Genomic DNA, 20,341 nt, shown 5'->3' with positions numbered 1-20,341 from the left:
TATATATATTAGAAAAAATCTAGCAATGGTAAGCATACCCTTTTCGAGGAAGGCCAATTTTTCTTGATGCGATGTTTAGGAAAAAAATTAATTCTTATGTAATAATGTAGATTATTTTACCTAATTTTAATGTCTGTTCTTCTGTTGTCATTTTTTATTGCACAAATCATCTGCTCTGTAGCACTTGAATCTAATAGTGCTGATTAACCTTCTGTCTTCAGTCTTACAATCTTATCTTTTTTCCACACCAAGCACCTTCTTCTACATGTTCACCAATCTACTACATGTTCTACATGTTCACCTGATAAAATATGAGATTTAGAATGGGAGAATATTGTCTGTTCTTTTAACTTCAATACAACATCACTTCCCATAAGTGATTTAGAGCTCTACTTATGTGACTGTATGATAAACTTCCCTTGTGTATCCACCCCAGGACAGTAATAGTGTGGAACAGCAGGACTTCCTCAAAATCTTCTGTGCAACATTACTAAATAATATCATTCCAATGCCTTTCCAAGGTGGGAAAACAGTAGTCATAGCTTTTAAATGTTGACAGTCATAAATTATGCAGAAGAGCCACTAAAACCTCAGTGTTAATTTCTTCTCATGATATCTACAACAGCTTCCAAACCTTGGCCTTTCTGCCCTTGAAATATATCTATCTAAGTTGGTAAGCTTCTTTCTGAAAATAAAATGTTTTGGGTTTTTGTTTTGTTTTGTTTTGTTTTTTGTACCAGGGATAGAACTCGGGTCCTTGTCCTTGCGAGGCAGGCGGCGGAACCACTGAGCTAAATCCCCTACTGAAAATAAAAATTCTTGAGTTCTTTTATTTCATGTTCTCTCTCAGTTCTAAACCACTGTTGCTATGGGACTCAATGAGAAAAATAAATAAATATAAGCAATGGTGGAAATTATTTACCTAGACGACACCTATTTTAGGCATGTTGGTCTATAATTTCCAAAGGCCTCAGTTTTAACTGCAGTTTTGTCCCCTGCTATGTGACTACACAAGTTGAATTCAGGGCTCTGAGATTCAGTTAATTCATTTAGAAGGCATTGACTATAGTGTGCACTTTATGGGGTTGTATCAAAGCTCAAAAATGTAAAAAATGCTTTGAAATACCAACTAATATTATAGAGATTGTTAATAAACAGTATAGATTTTGGTTGTTTAAGCTATATTTTATATACTTTATATTGAAGAATAAATACTTTATATTGAAAGTTATCTGTATGCTTCAGTAAAGGATTGAGAAACAAGATAGTTTCTATAGAGGCTGCTACCAAAGGCTTTCATTTCAGATGTCATTTGGCTGTAGACGTTGGAATTTTTGAAGATGGGAGAAAGACTGATACAGTATTTTGCCACTTCCATGGTTAGGTCTTTCCTTGTATTACCAAACTGGTAGCAGAAGCCAGAGTATTTCCCATTACTGTATTTTATGTACATAGGCTTAGTTTCTAAAGATCTTCATCTTGTAGTTAGAAATTTCTTCTGTGATTTTTTGAGACTGTACTGAACTCTAGTAAATTACAAATCATAGCACTTTTTCATCTTGGACAGATTTCTAATAGGATTTTACTTGAAAATGTCTATGAATATTCGTCAAAATCCATAACACTTCCAGAATTATTTCGAATTAAGTTAACCTATTTATATGTTTTTATTTTGCTAGCTACTAAATTCACGCTCAGGTGGTTTTAAAATAATTAAATGATAAGAAAGGGACACTCCTTCTAAGATTTTACAGCTTCTTGTGTATAAAATAATGTTCTAAAGATTTTTTTTAAATCAAGGGTTTTATTATTTTCTAAAATGAAATCCTGCAATTCAACAAAGGAATTTTAAAAATAAAATTTAAAGAAAACAAGAGATCTAATTTCAGCCCCCTGAGATCACACTTCGCTAATAAAAACACACTAAAAATGGTCTTGTATCCTCTCCTTAGATGCTCCCATGAGCTAATAATTTATGAGATTATAAGGAGTCTCACTGCACTCTGTGGCAATTTATACTTCATTTTTATATTTAATCCAAACTCACTTCAAACTCTGCTCATCATCTCTAGTTTTGTCCTTGAGATCTGTGATAAATGAGTCTTAGAACTTACTCTAGTAGTGCTTCAAAGTCTCATTTTAAAGTCTTCATTTCAAATACATTATTAAGCACATTACCAACACCAACAAAACCAAAATGCAAAATATCATTATTTCTTGACCTGTTGAAGTTGTTTTCATAGAACTAAAATAGTGCTGACCAATGAGTAACAAATACAACACATTAGTTGTACTTCCAGTAGATTGTGGAGTTCTCATGCACAGATCTTGTCTCATTGGAATTTGTCATGCTTACTTGATGGCTTGTTTGTTGAAATCAAGAGTTTTGTCTATTGCATTCATTGTTATGCCCTTAGAATGGTGGCTGTATCACAGTGACAAATATTTTATTAAAAATGATTAATTACAGGGGCTGGGGATTTAGCTCAGTGGTTCCAGCACCAGCTTCGCAAGCGCAAGGACCCGAGTTTGATCCCTTGTACCCAAAATGATAAATTACATGCAATTATGATCATTTCATGAACATATGATTGCATGCACACTGACTGCAGGCATGTATAAACATACTCTGGGATTTATCGAGACATCTCCCAAATTCAAATTTCTAGTCTAAATTATTTTTTTTCATAGCCTAATAATTATATTTTTCTGCTTTCTTTTTGGGACCACTTTAATGACTCTCAATGTCATGAGAGAGTAAGTTGTCCAGGGTACTACTTACTAGTCCCTGCTTATTTATTTTTTTCTTTTTTCTGTTTCTCATTAAACTGTGGAAAGATGGCCTAAAATCCACAGAAGCCCTCATGATATGGTACATATAGAAGCAGTCATACAGGTAATGTCAAGGGGGCATATTGCTTATATCACCAGATGATGGTCACCTCTTATGTAATTAGGACAGAAATGTGCTAAACCTCCTAGATTACTTCTCAGAACCAAGCTTGTTATTCACCCATAAGATGACCAAATCAGTGGCAATGCACTTGCTTGTCTTTTGGGCAACATGGACAGTTGCTCCAGGGAGAAATGTCATTGTGATTCATTTCGATCATAATATCTAAAGAAGATCTTGGCAGTTGTAGGACACAATTACTAAAATATTAGCAGGATTCATCCAAGAAGAGGACTGTCATCATAGCTAGAAATTAGTGTAACAAGAGATGACTGATGGCCACCCAGACTCCAGACCGTATCCACATAACGCCCCTTCCCTACAGTAGCTTGTCCTCATCAGTTATCATTAGACAACCTACTGAGTGGTCTGAAAGTCACAGAGGAAAGAACTCTCTTTTTTCTACTTGAGAACCAAAAGCAGGATGGACCAATCTTACAGCAAAGGTAGGTTTCATGCATCGAGAAATGCAACATACACAAGGACAAGACTCTTGGTCATGGATTTTATGACACAGGCTACCACAAATGTCCTGTGGTAGCAATGCAGTGATAAAATGAAATTTAGTGATGGTGGAATCAAAACTCAAATGAAAATTGTTACCATACCTAGTTTTGCTGGGGCTAACTAAACATACATAGATGATAAGCATGCTTCTAAGATGTTTTTCTTTTTTAAACCTATGCAATATATATGCAGTATATATACACATATGTATACAAATAAATATATTTCTATATATGAATGTGTGAATATGTATGTATACACATCTACATGCACACATGAGTATGAATGGTGTATTTCTAACACAACATACAAACAACCATGTTTATCAGTGTTAATAGCATTTATCTCTAAGGACTGAGAAAAGACACCAGCCCAAAAGGGTGCTGTGCTGTTGCAGGTGGTACTCATCTGTGGCATTAGAACCTTTTGTAAAAGGCCTGTGCTTGTTTCATAACTAAAAAAATTCTAAATATCGTTAGTAAATTGACAACATAAAGAAACGAAATGGCTGCCCCACACTTGCTAAGGTAATTAAGATTCTAGCAAACGAGATTCTTCCGGTGAAAGGTCTGTTGCTACATCCAGATGAAAACGAACTACCTGTTGAATGTCACATAACACAGTTCTGCACAGGAGCCACTGGGACAGAGGTGAAGCAGTGGGGCATCTCAGGTTTTCCAGTAGTTGTTACTTTTGTCAGTCTCAGTCTGTCTCAGAACTTGCCCTGGTTTTCAGTCATTATCTCTATAAAGGTAACCAGAAGTCTCAAAGTAAAATTTCCAGCTGTGTTTAGTTCCTTCTTTGCTTATTAATCTTCTCCTGTTCTTTGAGTCCTCAAATGTGATAAATCCACAGTGATTATGTTCTATTTCATCAATAGTGGAATAGCAGAATTTATGCTTGCAATTATGGATATCTTTAAGGTTATATAGAATGTTATCTTCTAATAACTCTTCAGCTTCCATCCCTGTATTAGCCTGATGCAAAAGTGGAATCTCCAAAGCAGGCACTGCTGCAGCCGGAAAGACCACACTCAGGAGTACCAGCAAGGCTGCCGCTTCGGGCCACAATGTCCCAGCCGGCTTTGGGAAAATGATTTTTCTACAGGTGCAGATGTCTGTGCCTGTTAAAGTTATGTGAGTTTTTGACCAGGAGCAGAGCATTGGCTTTTTTATCTCTTGATAGCCTACCAAAGGGGATACAATCTACCTAAACTGAAATGGAAACTCCTTGACCTATGGTCTTGGCTCTTTCTGAAGCCCAGTGCTGTCACACAGAGCAACCAATTAAAAATGCTACAGGAGGTAGATTTGATGCTGACAACATTAAATATGTGGCTGTTCTGTGCTCTTTTCTCTTTTCTTCCTCCCCCCCTCCCTCCCTTCCATTCTGAAAAGCGTCAGTCTGTCCTGCAGGTGTTTGCTCTTCCAAAGAGATAGATCATGTATTGTTATCCATCAATAATGTACGGACTCTAATTGCTCTCTTCCCTTTTCTTGAACCATTTTCAGATGCACCAGGACTGTTTCAGTAGTTATACACTGGCACACAGCCACCTCTACTCCAAATTTTCCCTCTGGTTACTGTGAAGCATTCACAGAGAAATGCAACACAGTCATTAGTGAAACCAGAGTTCCTTGTCCCAGCAGTGGCAGTGAGTAACTGACTGCTAGGCCAAGTGTTTGGCTCAATCCAGAGGCTAGGAGGCCCCATTCAGAGCCAGATTCCAGTCTGCTCTAAGGATCATATTACATTCCTGTCATCACAATATTTCCTTGACAGTCCCACCAACTAAAAAACTCCTAGCAGAATCCCAGAGATTAAATTTTCCTGGACTATATATTTTCCCAGCTTCTGGAAACAATCTACTGCACTCTCTCATTCCCTCACTGTAAAATCTAACAAAGAGTTCCAGTCCTGCAACTGATATATGGCAACAGATGACTCATAACCAGCTGCTTCTCCCACAGCTGGAAATGATGCCAACGACTTGAGTTTAAAGCAACTATGGAGAGGCTGTCATCATAAAACCCCATCCCCTGAAAAGCTGTTCCAACTTAACATAGTGTATCATATCTGCACTTTCAAAATTATGATGTGCAACCGACATGTGATTCAGATAAACAGTGTTGTCACTAGTGGGCCTTTAAATTAAATGTAGAGAAATTATCATATACGGCCACATGCAGAAAAAAATAGGGAAATGATTTTGCTGTGTCCAAGAGCAAAATAGAAGGAAGCTCAGGAGACATCAGATTTAGCCAAAAAGCAAAACCCTTAGAAACTCACTTTTATTTTCGTTTTATACTCAATCAATATTAGGACGAAAAGAATATTTTTCCTCCTCATATTTTAGTTCTTACCAAGTACCATCAGATCCATGGCATGATTAGACAGTGCCAGTCCACTAACCAGACAAGAGATTGCTGGTTAGACTTTTATATTGTTTGCAGTAAGAAATTTCTGATAGGGAAAAACAAAGTCAAGAAAGGAATATATTAGACTAGCCCCTCCATGGAAAATGGAGTTATCAGACATGACCCTAGAAGCTGAAAAGCAATAGGTACAGCGCCCATTAAAAAGAGCCAGGTAACCTGAATATCTGGCAGTGGGATTCATTAAACAGGACTTGGTCATTGGGTCCAACAATCTTTGAGATAATGAAAACCAAAAATCTGAAGGAAGACCCACAATGAAGACTCAGCGTGATAACCAAGAGTCTATGGTTATTAGCTTCTGTGTAAAATTCCAACTGCTTCTTGGCAAGTGTATTATCTTAACATATGCTGCTACTTTTGCTTTTGCTGTTTTCCCCCCCAGAATTGATTAGCCTTCTTTCTATTATCATTCAACAAGACTAGATATAAATCTCATCAGAGTGCTTCACTTCCTGTAACCACAGTTTCCACACAGGCTTCTGCCCTATAATTTAAACAGCACTTAAAACTGAGTGGACTAGCTATGGGCCTTTGTCTAATCCTTTGCTCATCTCTATTGCAGCAAAAGGCAAAGATGGCTACACATAGGCAGTACAGAGCTGTACAAACAGCCCAAGCTGAACTGGTCCTGCATGGCTCTCAGAAATGGCCCGGCTGTCTGGGCCAACCTTGGGTAACCTCTCCGAGGTACCTCCAAGCACAGCTCCCATGCCACCTCACGAGACCTCAGAGATAGAACACACAGTTGACATTAGCTGTGAGGCACTTCCCAGCTCCTGCATAATAAAACAGGGGTGGGGGGGTGGGGGCAGGACATGCAAAGAGTCACTGAGTGGTCTTGTTCTATTTAGTCTTGGAAATAGTTTTACAATTATATTTCTGCAGGACATCCAGAGGGTTTTAAAAGACCATCAGACAATCTTGTGGTCTTCAAAGACTGAATGTAAAAAGAAGAGATAATGTCATAAATTCTAGGTTGATGAGTAATTACAGTAGAATTGTGTGGTAAAGGAGAAAGATGGATGCGTAAGGGGAGGAGGGAACAGTGCCATTTATACAAACATCCTTTGAATCTTTAAAATAAATTATACGGGTGAACACAAAAGTTCATGCTACTTGCTGGAAGCAATAATGATCAAATTTTGTGGAACTTGTACTCCACAAATCTCCAGGTAGCCTGCCTCCTTCTCAATGGGCTATCATGTTCTGTTGTACATCCTGGTAGCCCTTAAAAACTGGTGGCATGGTCTCAGAGATTCTTGCAGAAGAGAGACATATGGATTCCATCAACTTCATCCTCAGGAGCTGCCCAGTGGCCGGGAGGGCGCAGGTGATATGCTTGCTCATGTTTGCTCTGTCCATCTACCAGGGTCACACAGCAGTCTCCAGGTCCTCATGGCCGATGACCTTATAGTTCTGGCAGCTTTCTAGGTAAGCAGCCAAGTCTGGGTCCCCAGCCTGCTGTGCTCTTTCTTGCGGTGTCTTACCCTGTTCGTAACAGTGAAAAGGAAAGAGACACACATATTTGGAGTGAGATAATATACATTCAACTCCTATTCTCACAGAAGCAGAGGTACCCAGACTACTCACTAATGAGGGTCCCCCATGTTTGATTTTCCAAAATTTACAAGTTATTTTCAAATCTATTTTATTTTTATAACAAACATTATAGCAACCATATAAGAATGGTGGGATAAAGAGTATCATTTTAGACAGGTGGGATTCACATCTCTTGAAACTCCTGCACAGAGTTTCAAAAGTGGCACAGTGAATTTTAGAACCCAGATCTTTTTTAGAAGAAAGGGAAAGAGAAGACAACTGATAAGAAAACTACGGAAATAAGCATTCACATTTCTAGTTTAGAATTCTATCATACTAAACTCTGAGAAATGACCAGCACAAAGTGAGGAAGGGTTAGTTGCCAGTAATCTGAGAAGTTTCCTTTGTTGGTTTCAAGGTCTCCTATTACATTCTCCCCAATTTATCACTAAAAAAATACATGAATCTTCAAAAAATTAATTTCTAAATATAGTGTCATGGATATTAATTAAGGAAATCTTAGGAAAGCAGAAAAGCACAAATAAGAAAATAAAAATCCCCAATCATCCCAGTAAACTAAAAAAACCCACTGTTAACCTTCTACTTAGTAACTATTTTTATCTTATACATAATTATTTTTGTAAAAATGAAATCATACCTTGTTTACACATTGTTATATGACCTTCTCCATTTAATATAAGTTTGTCATTAAATCTTGTGCATCAATATTTTAAATTATCATATAATTTCTTATAGCTTAGTATAATACTTTTTGCACATTTGTACCTACAAACACACATATATCTTTACTATAAATTTGATATATTTAAAATAAGAGCAGTTGGGCCCGGGATTTAGCTCAGTGGTTCCGCGGCCTGCCTTGTAAGTGCAAGGACCCAAGTTCAATCCGGTACCAAAAAATAAATAAAAGAAGAGCAGTGAATAGAAGTCAGCAGTAATGGAAGGGAGAATGTGTATTCTTCTTTATTTTTATTTTTTATTTTATTTTATCCCAGTCCTCCCAAAGCCCCCTCCCTTCCTATGCACAAAAGTTTTGTTTCCATTGAGAATATCTATTATTTTAAATGCTTGCAGGTATTACTTAACATCCCTTGAAACTTCTAATTTGTATTCAGATAATATAGATAGATAGATAGATATGAAGTTATGTTCTAAGGTGTAATTATTATAGCAAATGAACAGCCTCAGGTACACATGGATTTAAAAAAAAATTATCAGTGACTTCCTAGTTTCTATCTCAGATATCCCAGTGTATGCTGTTGATTTCAAGTGTTCAACCATCTCCAAGAAGCCTAATGGGGTATCTCAGCTGGTGGGAAAAAGGAAAGCAACAATGTCTGTGGACACTTCCTGAATTTTTACTTATGTAGTCAGGACTTAATATTTAACCACTATCTTAAGGTTCCTATAATAATTTTTATCGAACTTTTTTACAGTTTTGATAATCCCTTGTCTTTAACACAATGATATTGAGGCTAATATTCCTGGCTTCAAACCATTCAGACAGGTAGTCTTGAGTAGACCTGAGTTGATTTTTAAGAAACTCTTCTTCAAAAAGAAAAATTTCTGAGGATGTTGTTTCTATTTTTAAAAATCCAAACGAGATTCCAGGAGTAATCTGGAAGTTCACCTTTAACTTAACAATAAATTACAGAATGGTAACATTAAAGAATCTTTAAACAAAAATGAGGCACATCTATATTACTTCATATGGAAAGATTTTTAGAACATATTAATTGAAAACTTTTGTTATAAATAGCATATAAACTATGACTTCACCTGGTTTTAAAAAATAGAAATCTCTACATGTGAAGCATGATCATTAAAAAATGTTTAATAGTATTTATTTCTAGACTGCAAGATTTCCAGATGTTTTTCTATATTGCTGACTTTCTCTGTGAGAACACATTATATGCATAGCGACAAAATAATAAAGTCATTTGGAATTTCAAAAAAGTACTACACACATACATGAGACAAAATAGAAATCTTAAAGAAACTTGAGCCCATTTACTTGATTCAGAGACAGAGAAAAAGAGGTGACCTGCTCACCAGCCAGTTTGTAGTTCCTTCCACTGCCTATGTTGCCTCCCTTTCTTCTCACTGTCCGAGCTGGATGGAGGAACAGGGCAGCTGTTGTGTTGTGCTCTCAGCAGCTCCAGTCAGCCCCACCCTACCCAACATGGTCTGGACTGATCCTGCCTGTGACATGCATGCTTCTCAATTAGGTTCAACATCCAAGCATCTGAATGCAGTAATATACTTAGCTAATTAGACAGGAGCATGACAGATCAGGACACAGCTCAAATGTGTCTGATAGGCCTAGGGAGGAACAGGAGCTTCCAGAGAGCAGAGAACCCCTGCATTACAACTCATTTAGGAAGGAGAGAGAGGTCTACTTTACAATGTGTGTTACAGACTCAAGAGTTTCCATGTACAACATTGCACACAGGCAGAGTCTCATCACTTAAAAGAGTCTAATGGAACCTAAGTCATTGATTAGGCTTCTAAATTATATACTGATAGGTCATGGCCACAGACATTTACTCTAAACCTCAGTTGCTCAGAGCCTGTTTAATGAAAGCCCATCTACACATTAAAATTCTTCTCTGCAAGCCTCTACATCTGAGTGAGTGGTTGGCTCTTGGAGTCTACCCAGGGTGCTCCGAAACTTTTAGAGCTTATTAAAAGCCTCTAAAGTGTTGGTCATCTGTATAAAATCCCCATCTCCTGTCTCCCCACCTCTCCCAGGCTCAGTCCTAGGTCAACTCTACTACATTCCAGCTCCTCCTTTTGTTGTCAACCCTTTCTCTTGGGTGTCCTCTGTAAACTGAATTAACCCCCTACACAGCCCAATACCAGCTCTCCTTAACTATTCAGTTGAATAGGGCCATACCCCTTCCTATGGGTACTTTCAAGGCCGGCATGTATGTCACACTAACATCTTCTGTCCTCACTGCCTATTTAAGACATCTACACACTTTGGATCCTGATTTATGTAACTTTTGCTGCAAAGGAAGTTACGACATTTCAAGCCATAGGCCCTAAGTATCACTGTGTGGCAACAAAACCCATTATGTAAACCACACATAAAAACCAACTTGTTTCTATGTTGTCACAGTATATCCTGCTGGGGCAATGGAGGATTCTGTCACCAAAGGAGACCAGTCACTCCACCGGGCTGAATATTAAATAAGCAAGGCCAAGGACAAACTCAACCTTCTTCAGGTTTCTGTTCTTGCACAGTCAGTGAAAGTAATTCCCACACTGTGGATTTCTGGGGTTAATTTTTCAGAACTAATTCAAGGAAGCAAATGGGGGAAAAACCCCTTTTAAAAACAAAAGATAAACACAGACCTATGTAAGTACAGCAAATTTAAGATCACAACCATCTTGAAGCTAGGGCCGACCATTTGAGAAGTCAAATCACTCTGGCATCTGTATATGGAGCCTCATAAATCATAGATTTCTAAAGCACATCGGATTCAGTACTGAAAGAGGGATCCCAAAGGGATTTCTCAGTCACAAGCCAATGTCGTTCAACACGGTCCAGACACCTCTCCTAGGGCTCTAGATCTCATATCCAGATGCACTGTGTTAGCAGACAACCCCACGGTCCCAAGGCCCCATATGCAGGACTTTATAAAGCACCATAGGCAAGTGCTCTATGTGCTTCCCTTTGTGCTTATACGTTTAAACTGCAGTTTCTCTAAATGAAGCAACTATTTTTTCCTCCTTTTTCCAGGTCCTCAGGCACTTCCATGAGCAAAGAAAGGATGCCTGTGCTGTGGGCCAAGCAAAGGCAGCGGGGCCTGTGATCTTGCCCAGGGAAGGATGCTTGTGCTCGCCCAGCCAGTTACCTTGGAGTCTGTCTTTCTCAGAGATGCTCCCGCATCCACCAGAAGCTGGCACACGGCCCGGTTCCGCTGGCAAGCAGCCTTGTGTAGTGCTGTCTCACCCCTAAATCAAAGAGAAGATGAGAAGAAACTGTCCATAGAGGGTGTGAGGACGGGCATGGGGGTAGAAGCAGTAGGGGCGGCGAGGGGACTCATCCTACCCTGTTTCGAACTGGGTACTCAGGGTACATTTTAGGGAGACTGGCAAGGGAAATTCCAAGTATACCTTTAGTTATTCATCAACGAACCAGCCTCAGCACAGGTTGATTAAGCCTAGTGATGTTGCTTTTAAACTACTACTGTTTGAATTTGGATAAACTGAAGGGTGCCATGAAATACAGCGATTGCACCAAACACTGAAATGATTCTCTTTGTGCATCCCTTCGTGCAAAGCATGAAAAACACTCAGCACAGTACACAGGTCCACTGCCAGCTCGCACACCTCACAGAACCTGGTAGACACCACCTGGCTTTGAGAAGAATATCTGCTAGGAACTTAACTGCAAAGAAGGAGGCCAACACTCGCTGTGGGATCTAGGAGGGAGTGCCCACAGAACACCATGGAGGCTCTGGGAGACTCTTCCAGAGTTCACAGCCCAAGTCCTCCCAATGGGCAGCTGGACGGAGGCCAGCCTCTCACAGTGAGAAGGAGATGAGGAAAAGTATGCATTTCCCTATCCCTGACAAGCAGTCTAGAGAGAATATTCCCATTCTGAGCCCCAAAGTAGAAATAAACTTAATGTTAAAGTGTTTTATGAAAAATCAAATGTAACCCTTGCAGGGAGACTGGATAAGAGATGAAATCACTTGCCCCTGTGACAATGGAAGATTCTTTATGTGGACCAACTCTACAGAGCGAAGGGCAATGTCCCCTCCATGTACTGTCTCCACAGGTCCTCTGTTCTGTCCATTCCTCCTTCTGCTCACTGCCTATTATCTGCTCACCAGTTTGTGCCTCTGAGCCCCACATATCTTTTTATCCCTTTTCAATTTTCCCTGAAATTCTCCTGTGGTTCCTATATGGCTGTCAGAGTTAGCTCTTTGGCCTTTCCTTATTTCTGAGGGTGGCAAGGTAGCGACATGGTCGACAGAGGAAAAAGGAACTTAAAGTCGAACATTATCAACTTAGGGACCTTCCCAGAGCTGAAGGTCCTTTGAGCACTGTGTTCTCCAATGGTGACATACACAGTATCTCCTCCATTTCTGAGTAACACACAAGCTATGACACTAAGAGCAAAGGATGCCCGAGGGCATCAGGCCTTCATGTTCATAATGACCGCAGATGAGAAAGAATGAATGCGGTGAGTGTATGTAAAGGGAAATGTATTTCTTTAAAATTCTCAGCAGTCTAAGATGCACCAGTGTAAAAGGATCTTGCTCATAGGAAGACTAAATCATGACTAGCATTAAGCATACATTAAGCATACATGTGAGACTATGTATATTTGGTACCAGGGATTGAACTCAGGTCCTTGTGCTTGTGAGGCAGGTGGAGGAACCACTGAGCTAAATCCCGGGTCTGTCATCATTTTATATCATATAATTTGTTATTCAGCGGATTAGCCCTGCAGAGCTATAAAGACAGTTGAAAGTGAACTTTATAACCAATAAAATTAAAATTACTTGACATGCTGTATAGACTAGATCTTTCTAGAATGTTCTGAGGGAAATATTCTAGACGATGTAATGAAAGGCAACACTCACGTTTCGCTGTCTGTCATATCCAATAACTCGGAAGGTCCTAAGCAAGAAAAAAGTAAGACACCCATCACCAGTAAGCCCAAAATGAACCATTACCAAATAATCTACAGTCACAGAAGCAACGTGTCTTAATTTAAAAAGAGTACCTTGTGATAAGGATAATAAAATAAACAAACAAACAAACAAAAGATTCCTCTACCTATGGATCACTCATCTCCAAATCACTATGAATCAATATGCACAGAATGGGAGATGCAAAAGACAATCTGTTCTCTGCTGTTCAGAAGCTTTCAATCTGGGCCAGGAATTTAGCTCAGTGGTTCGGTGGCCTGCCTTGCAAGCGCAAAGACCAGAGTTCAAACCCCAGTACCAAAAAAAAAAAAAAAGAAAAAGAAAAACCAAACAGAAAAACAGAAGAAGCTTTCAAGCAAATTGAAGAAATAAAATTAATTTGAATAGAATAACAGAAAAATAAATGGCTTAATAAAGAGACCAAAGCTAAGCAGATGGGATTCAGCCACCATTTCTCATTCTTCAGCGGCAGGTTGTATAGCTGGGATTTTCCACAGCACAATGTGAAAACCACAGAGCACAGTACATATCACCCTGTCTAGTACTTTATTTCACAAGTACGGTGAAGTTAAAATTTCCCTTCTGAGACCAGGAAGAAATGCTATACAACAACATAGTTTTCCTTTTCTTGATGTTTTGTTTATAAATTAATTCATTCATTCTGGTAGTATTGCATAGAATGTCCTCTTCCACCTTCAGACAACTGCTCCCTTCCCTGTAATTTCTTACCCCTTTCAGGCTGAGACAATTTCCCCCCATAAAGTCTGCTATGGCCCCACTCTTCATCGTGCATTAAACATCCTGCCTGTATGACTCCTCTCTTCATATATTATTTTTCATCCTTGAATGGGTAATATCATTATCTAAATTGTTACCATCCAAGGCAATCAGATGACTAAACATGACACTTCTCAAACTGTTTTAAAAGTATCTGTTGACTTCTTTATCTCTACATCTAGATACTAGCAAACCTCTGGATGTTTTGGGTTATGCTCTGCCCCCACTACCCTTCTTTGGTACCTAGCATGGAGCCTCGTGCCAGGAAGGTACTTTACTGTTGGCTTACATGAATGAATGAGTAAGTATGCTTGGAAGTTCCAGGCTTGGTTGTAGGCATTGAGCATCGTAGTGTTTAGAAATATGATCCTTAAGATTTTCTCTCTGTATCAGTGGAGATCATTACTGTTGAAAATTAACTTCCTATGCATAACATAAGAAGAAGGCAAAGAAATTCTCTAACCTCAAATGTCATTACCTAAGAAGATGACTGTGATGTCATGAGACCTTCAACATCTTACTGGTCATCTAGAGTCTTCACTCTGCTGTCTTTACCTTGTTTTCACATCAGCTGTTCATTTGAAGAATCTTCTCTTGCAATATCATTCCCATTTCTCTCTGTCTCTGTCTCTGTCTCTCCCTCCCACCCCTCCACTTCTTTTGCCATCACTCTCAATCTCTCTTCCTATGTGACAAATAGAATTCCTAAAGAGTCTCTGCCTGGAATGTTATTAGAATGCAGAAATTGTTCCTAAGAAAATATAAGGTCTTATATTGTCCAAATTTCCAAGCTTCCATATCTGCTGTCTGCTTGCAAGAATCTAAAGACATTCACAGTCTTTCCCTTGGAACTACTCTTCCTTCACGGCCAAGATTCCATTTTATTTCTTCCCATAAACTAAAGTGGTAACAATTTATCTGGTGTTTTTCAGTCTTCCTCAGCTCTAAATGTTTGGTCTCCAACTCTCATCTCTGACTCCCAGAACAACCTTCACTTTCCTAAGTACACACCTAAATCCATTCTTCAAAGCCCAGATGATGACAAGGTCCTTTAAAAAGACCATCTTTGATGGAAGAAATCCATCCTTTTTCAGAAATTCCATGATATTTGGTTTCATCCTGCACTATGGATTTGCTTTTCAAGAGTATCCGATCTCCTTAAATTGTTTCTTGAGCATCCTATAGCATATATCTTCTAGTAAATATTTAACTCAGTCTTGTTCCTCAGTTCTGTGACCCAAACACAAATTACCGTCTTCTTTCTACCGAGTGCATACACACACACAAGTACACAGCAGCATCTGGCTGTAGTTAGGGGTGAGATTTCTGGAGATGAGCCTCATTGAGCCCCATTGAGTTCAAAATCCTACTTCTACCTCCTGTTGGATCTTGGGCAAATTACTTCATTGTTCAGAACCCTTGTTGTTAGACTGCAAAGTTGGATTAGTAGTATTTATCTCACAGGGTTGTTGTTGTTTTAAGAGTCAGTACATATAATGTGCTCACAGCAGTGTCTGCATCCTGTAGCACTGCTTCAAGTTTGGAGAGTAATGATGTACTGTTATCTGCACAATTTAGCCACTCATACTAAGTCAGAATCCTGAACGGTCAGCTAGTGAAGGTCAGTAATGTAGAAGGGTCACTGTAGTTCACTTGCACTGGAAGCCAGTTACTGCCTCAATTGCCCGTCCTGAGACCAAGCACTCCAGGCCTGTCCATTTGTTGTCAGAACACCCTTAACAAGATCAGGAGCAGAAGGCTCACAGTGCCCACTGGTCCTTCTGAAGAGCTCTTGTCACCATCAGTGAACATTCAAGCCATTTGTGTTGGAAGGGATTCCATGGACAGGAGAGCCAAGTCTTGCGGGCAGCTATGTGCAGATCATGGCTGGTGACTGCACAGCTATGCATACATCTGAGACTTTGTTTCAACCTTTTCTTTGTTCTAACTTGCCACTGGGTGCTTTCTGAACTTTCTCCTTGGTGGGTTCAGAGACATCTGGGGTTCAAACTTCTAAGAACTTCGGGGCCCTGGCATTTTAACTGAGTTAAAAGAGCAATAGTTTCATGGTTTGGGAACAGGAAGAAGAAAAAGAAAGAACCTTGTCCCTCACAGTGTCTGATCAGAATCATGACAACTGCAGCCACCTCGGAGTCAGTATGATCTGGACACACCTGTGCCACTCACAGTTTCCCCAGCTCTCCCTTCAGCCTTTGTAGCTGGAAGAACTAAGAGGAGCAGGCAGTGACTCTGGAGCAAGATACTGAGCTCTAATATCTACAAAACTTCCGCCTAGTGAATGGGAAATGTCTTGGACAATTGATTTGATTAATCCCAACCTTCTTTTACCTCTCATCAACACAGACAATCAAGACAGCACAGTGTGAGTAGAGCTGAGTCAAAGGCCAATGAAGAGAGAAAGGTGGTGAACAGCATATTCCACATGGGAATGGGGAGCTGCTTCTGACAGCACAGGTGCATTTCACATTGTTTTAAAAGCTTGCTTCCAAAGGCCTGGGTACGTATCACGGTAGTCAGATGGGGTTTGCGTTGGAAGGCACAGGGGAAGTGGATGCCGCTGTGTCCTAATACAAGGCCATGGGTCCCTCCTGGGTTCCTCTGCACTGCTTTGCCCAGAGCTGGGTTTCAGCAGTAGCCTGGGCTAATTAGTGAGCTTGGCTTAAGATCTGGGGATGGTGGGTGGGATGTGGCCAGGGAAACAAAAACCACTGCTAAAGGCTATAAAAGTTCTCTAGAAGGTAAAATGTATACAAAAGAATAGCACATGAGACAAAGAAAAATTAATTTGAGTCTCACCTATAAAAGAAAGGAGAATAAAGAAATACAAGAAAAAATAAAGATTGAATTATTCAGTGGATATCAACAGGTACTATTTTGGTCTGTGGCTTATTTTATATATACCTACATTCTAACTGTGGCTATTATGCCATCTTCTCTAAGGAATTTGGAGGAATATCATTGAATTGTCAGCAGAGAACCACATTTGTTGCCCAAATATACAAGGAAATCTTGGCTCTTTGTCTTCAAAGTTTTGCTAAAATGTTCACATTCCATCCTACCGGTGCCTGCAGCTGACCTATAGCAGGAAACAACTGTAAAATCTCAATCAGGGCTGTGGGGACAACTTTTTCCTTGAAATTCTCAGTGTTCTTCCAGAACCCTGCCAGGTGTCCCCAGATCCTAGCATTGACACAGGCAGATACTTTGCCTTGTGGCTTGTGTTCCATGTTGTAATTGGGAACATGAACGGCAGAGTCCATGTCATGTCTATGTGCAGGAGTTCGGGCAAGTAATCAGACTCTGTCATACTCGGGTTTTCACCACCTGTCCAATGTAAATAAGATAATTTACAGTTTGTAAAAACTAAACATGCGAATGTACTTAACATCTAGTGTAACAAACGTTAGCCATAATGATTTCTGTAACTTGTTTTTCTTGATAGTGCCTAGAACAGAATGGCATTTTAAAAAATGAATTAATGAGAGTGACATTTAAAAAAAAACATTTTGGATCTCGGCCAAATTATATTTTTCTTGGAGCAAGATCCATAACTGAAAGACATGAATGCAAAGGACTCTAATATCAGAAATGGTCTGAAAATCAAGGGAAAGAAAAGTGTATTAAGAGACATATGCATCAGTATTCAGGCCAACTGCAGAGAACCTGGAAGGAGGCCAAGCTCACAGATCTTACAAAACGAGAGCATGAACACCACAACAGGACTCAAGCTTTGCAAACTGCATGTTTGTGGCCCAGGACTCAGTCCACAGACTCTTCCCTTGGCCCTTCAGCTCTTGCAGATGCGATCTCATCGTCCACACTGCATTACTACTGCATTTGATTTGCCTTTCATACCATCCTGTAGTGTGCTCCCCACACCAATGTGTCCAAAGTTCCTTTGCTGTTCACTTTACCTCCCCATGGCCTCACTCTGGGACCTCATTTCCCATTAGTTTCCCTGACGCTGCCAGCAGACCATTCCAAATCCTCCTCTGCCTGAGACAAAGGCAGCACAGATGTGGGGAGAGCTGGCACTGGGAATGCTAAGGGCACTGTCATCCTGTCCCAGCAGGACAGCAGTGGTCGGTTCTCTCTGGAACTAGAGGCAGCAAGGCCGGGGTGGGCGGGGAGGGGGGGCACTGAAGACAAAAGAAAAAGAGGGCAGACAAAATAACCTATTCAAATAAAAAAGGAAATGCATGAGTGAGATTTCTATCTGGAAACCAGTAGGGGGCAATGGGGTAGGCGTGGGGAGAATAAAAACAAAAGAGCAAAATGTGCAGGGTGGTAAAGGAACAGAACAACACAAAAGTCTCTCCGAGGGGTAAACTAGGGGAGGGGAGTGGGTAAAAATGATGGTTGAAAGGAGTTGAAAAGCAGGAGCCACTGGGGAGGGGGGTCTCAGCTGGAATCCTTGCATCCTCGGCCTCTGCCTGGTCTCTGGAATTATTCACTCTCTTCCTCCTTCTTTCTCTTTTCAGCCTTCTAAAGGCCCAGATTCCAGGCTTTCATAAAGGACAGCAGCATGCTGTGCTGTATGTGTAAGAGAAGCAGTCCCCAGGGGGTTTTCCAGGGCTTTTCAGAACACACCGCACACCTCTCACCCCCCCAGCCCATTGCTGGCTTCAAGGAGCCCTCAGAGGCAAACTACACTGCTGATCACTGTCGGGAGGATGACTTAGGGCTCACTGTTATTCAGGAGGTATCCTCTTGACTGAGGTCCACACCCCTCACCCTGAATAGCCGTGAAAAGGCCTGTGAAGCCAGGGGAGGGGCAATCAGAGGAGAAAGGATGCAGACAGCAGATACCCGCTGATGGCTACACAGAACATCAGCTATGCACCCAAGACAGAAGCCACCGCTTCCTCAGAGTCACTGTTGGTAAAGGTATCTTTGTAATGAGGTGTTGGAGCAGCTCTCAGGATGTATGTCATCTGAAGCCAGGAGAAAGACACGAATCAAATTATAAAATTAAAAAAAATTTTTTTTGAGATCTTGGGAACCATGTGCATGTGTGTTAAGGGACAATAACTGGGAATTTACAGCAATTTCCCATGAGTATAAATCTCAAATCAATTAATTTACAAAATCTAACTCAAACACTGGAAAAATACGCACCTTCCTGAAAAAAGGAAAGGATTCCTTTGTGTCCTATAGTTTTGGTAAAGAGAGTTGAATTAAGATTCATCCTTTGTTAAAAAAAAAAAAACAGAGGATCAATTAAAAAAAATACTCATTTCCTATTGGAATGTCAGGCTTTGATCAAAGCTCTAAGAGACTAACATACCAGATGGATATGATGCAAAACAAACTATGTGTGTACTGATCTACATTTGGGGTGAGACATTCCAAGCTCTGTGAGTTTAGATTAAAGGCACTCACAGAAGGCTTACAGAGAACAAAGAGGCAGTAAGGAAAGTGACAAGCCCTGGTGTTTTAGGAATATTATCCCAGACATCATCATTCACAACCCTTGGGAGACTCAGCCAAGTGTTTTATTTTTGCTTTTGTTTTTAGTATAAGTATGTCTCAAACATTGCACGTGCTATCCGTATGCTTTAAAGAACATTTTTTCATCTTTTATTTTATTTGCTAAATATGGCAACCCCTAGAAAGGCAGAACCCCAAGGCATTCTAAGTGAGTCAGACAATCAGGACACTGAGGGGCAGGAATGAAGAGTGAGAGGAGAGGGGAGATTACACACAACTGAGAATTATGTGACACTCTTTCCATCAAGCAGAGGAGTTTACCTCCCGATCCCTATGGTCTGGATCAGTCTTATGACTTGTTTTAACCAAGAGAGTGCGGTGAAGATGATGCACTGCTTCCCTGGATAGCATTGGGAGATCTGGCAGGTTCTACTCTCCTCCCCACACATACCAAACCCTAAACAACCTACAAAGATGCCTGGGATAAAAGACCAACTATAGAGAAAGGTGCAGGTGTCCTGATCCTTCCAATAATGAACTGAGAAGCCCAAAGTGTTTGAGAGAATCAATCTTAAATATAGCCTCTGTCAAAACAGAGACAGATTGAAGCTTCAAGGGTGTTACAGAGAGGATCCTAGAACTGTGGGTGAAATATTGCTTATTTGAGAAAAGTAAAGAGCAGGGAGCCTGGGTTATGCCATCACTTAAATGGATAACTGGCATATCACCTTATTCCAGAAAGGGCACTAAATGATTTAAAGTTTGTGAATAAACACTTGTTCTCACTGGGTAAATGGCAAACTAGTGAGAAGACTGAAAGTGACCAAGAAGATGGCAATAGAAGAACTAATGGGCTTACAATCTGCAAAATGAAGTTGAGGGCAGCATGAACAATCAAGTCTCCCAGGAACTCCATTCTGGGTCCAGCAGGTACACCCACTCTCCCACCCTCCCTCCCTCCCTCCCTTCCTTCCTCTCCTCTCCCC

General features: G+C 40.2%; 1 protein-coding gene across 11 annotated transcripts in view; it reads right to left on the bottom strand.

Annotated features, from left to right (window-relative positions):
* Positions 1 to 761: 761 nt before the first annotated feature.
* The window catches only part of Dgki (diacylglycerol kinase iota), a 441,978-nt gene continuing 422,398 nt past the window's right edge, over positions 762 to 20,341 (bottom strand). For 10 of the 11 annotated variants that reach the window (XM_019208591.2, XM_033764527.1, XM_033764526.1 and 7 more), the window contains 3 exons: positions 13,059 to 13,095; positions 11,319 to 11,418; positions 762 to 7,386 (listed from right to left, as the gene is read on the bottom strand). In XM_019208591.2, coding sequence (XP_019064136.1) covers positions 7,270 to 7,386; positions 11,319 to 11,418; positions 13,059 to 13,095 — 254 coding nt within the window. In that variant the 3' untranslated portion in view covers positions 762 to 7,269. Of the gene's footprint in view, positions 7,387 to 9,510; positions 9,571 to 11,318; positions 11,419 to 13,058; positions 13,096 to 20,341 lie in introns of all 11 variants that reach the window. The other variant, XM_033764520.1, reaches the window with a different exon arrangement.

This window comes from Fukomys damarensis, unplaced genomic scaffold (assembly GCF_012274545.1).
Source record: "Fukomys damarensis isolate Sample0158 unplaced genomic scaffold, DMR_v1.0_HiC HiC_scaffold_16, whole genome shotgun sequence".
In the NCBI taxonomy this organism is placed as follows: Eukaryota; Metazoa; Chordata; class Mammalia; order Rodentia; family Bathyergidae; genus Fukomys; species Fukomys damarensis.
This window is presented reverse-complemented; position numbering and strand designations above follow the sequence as displayed.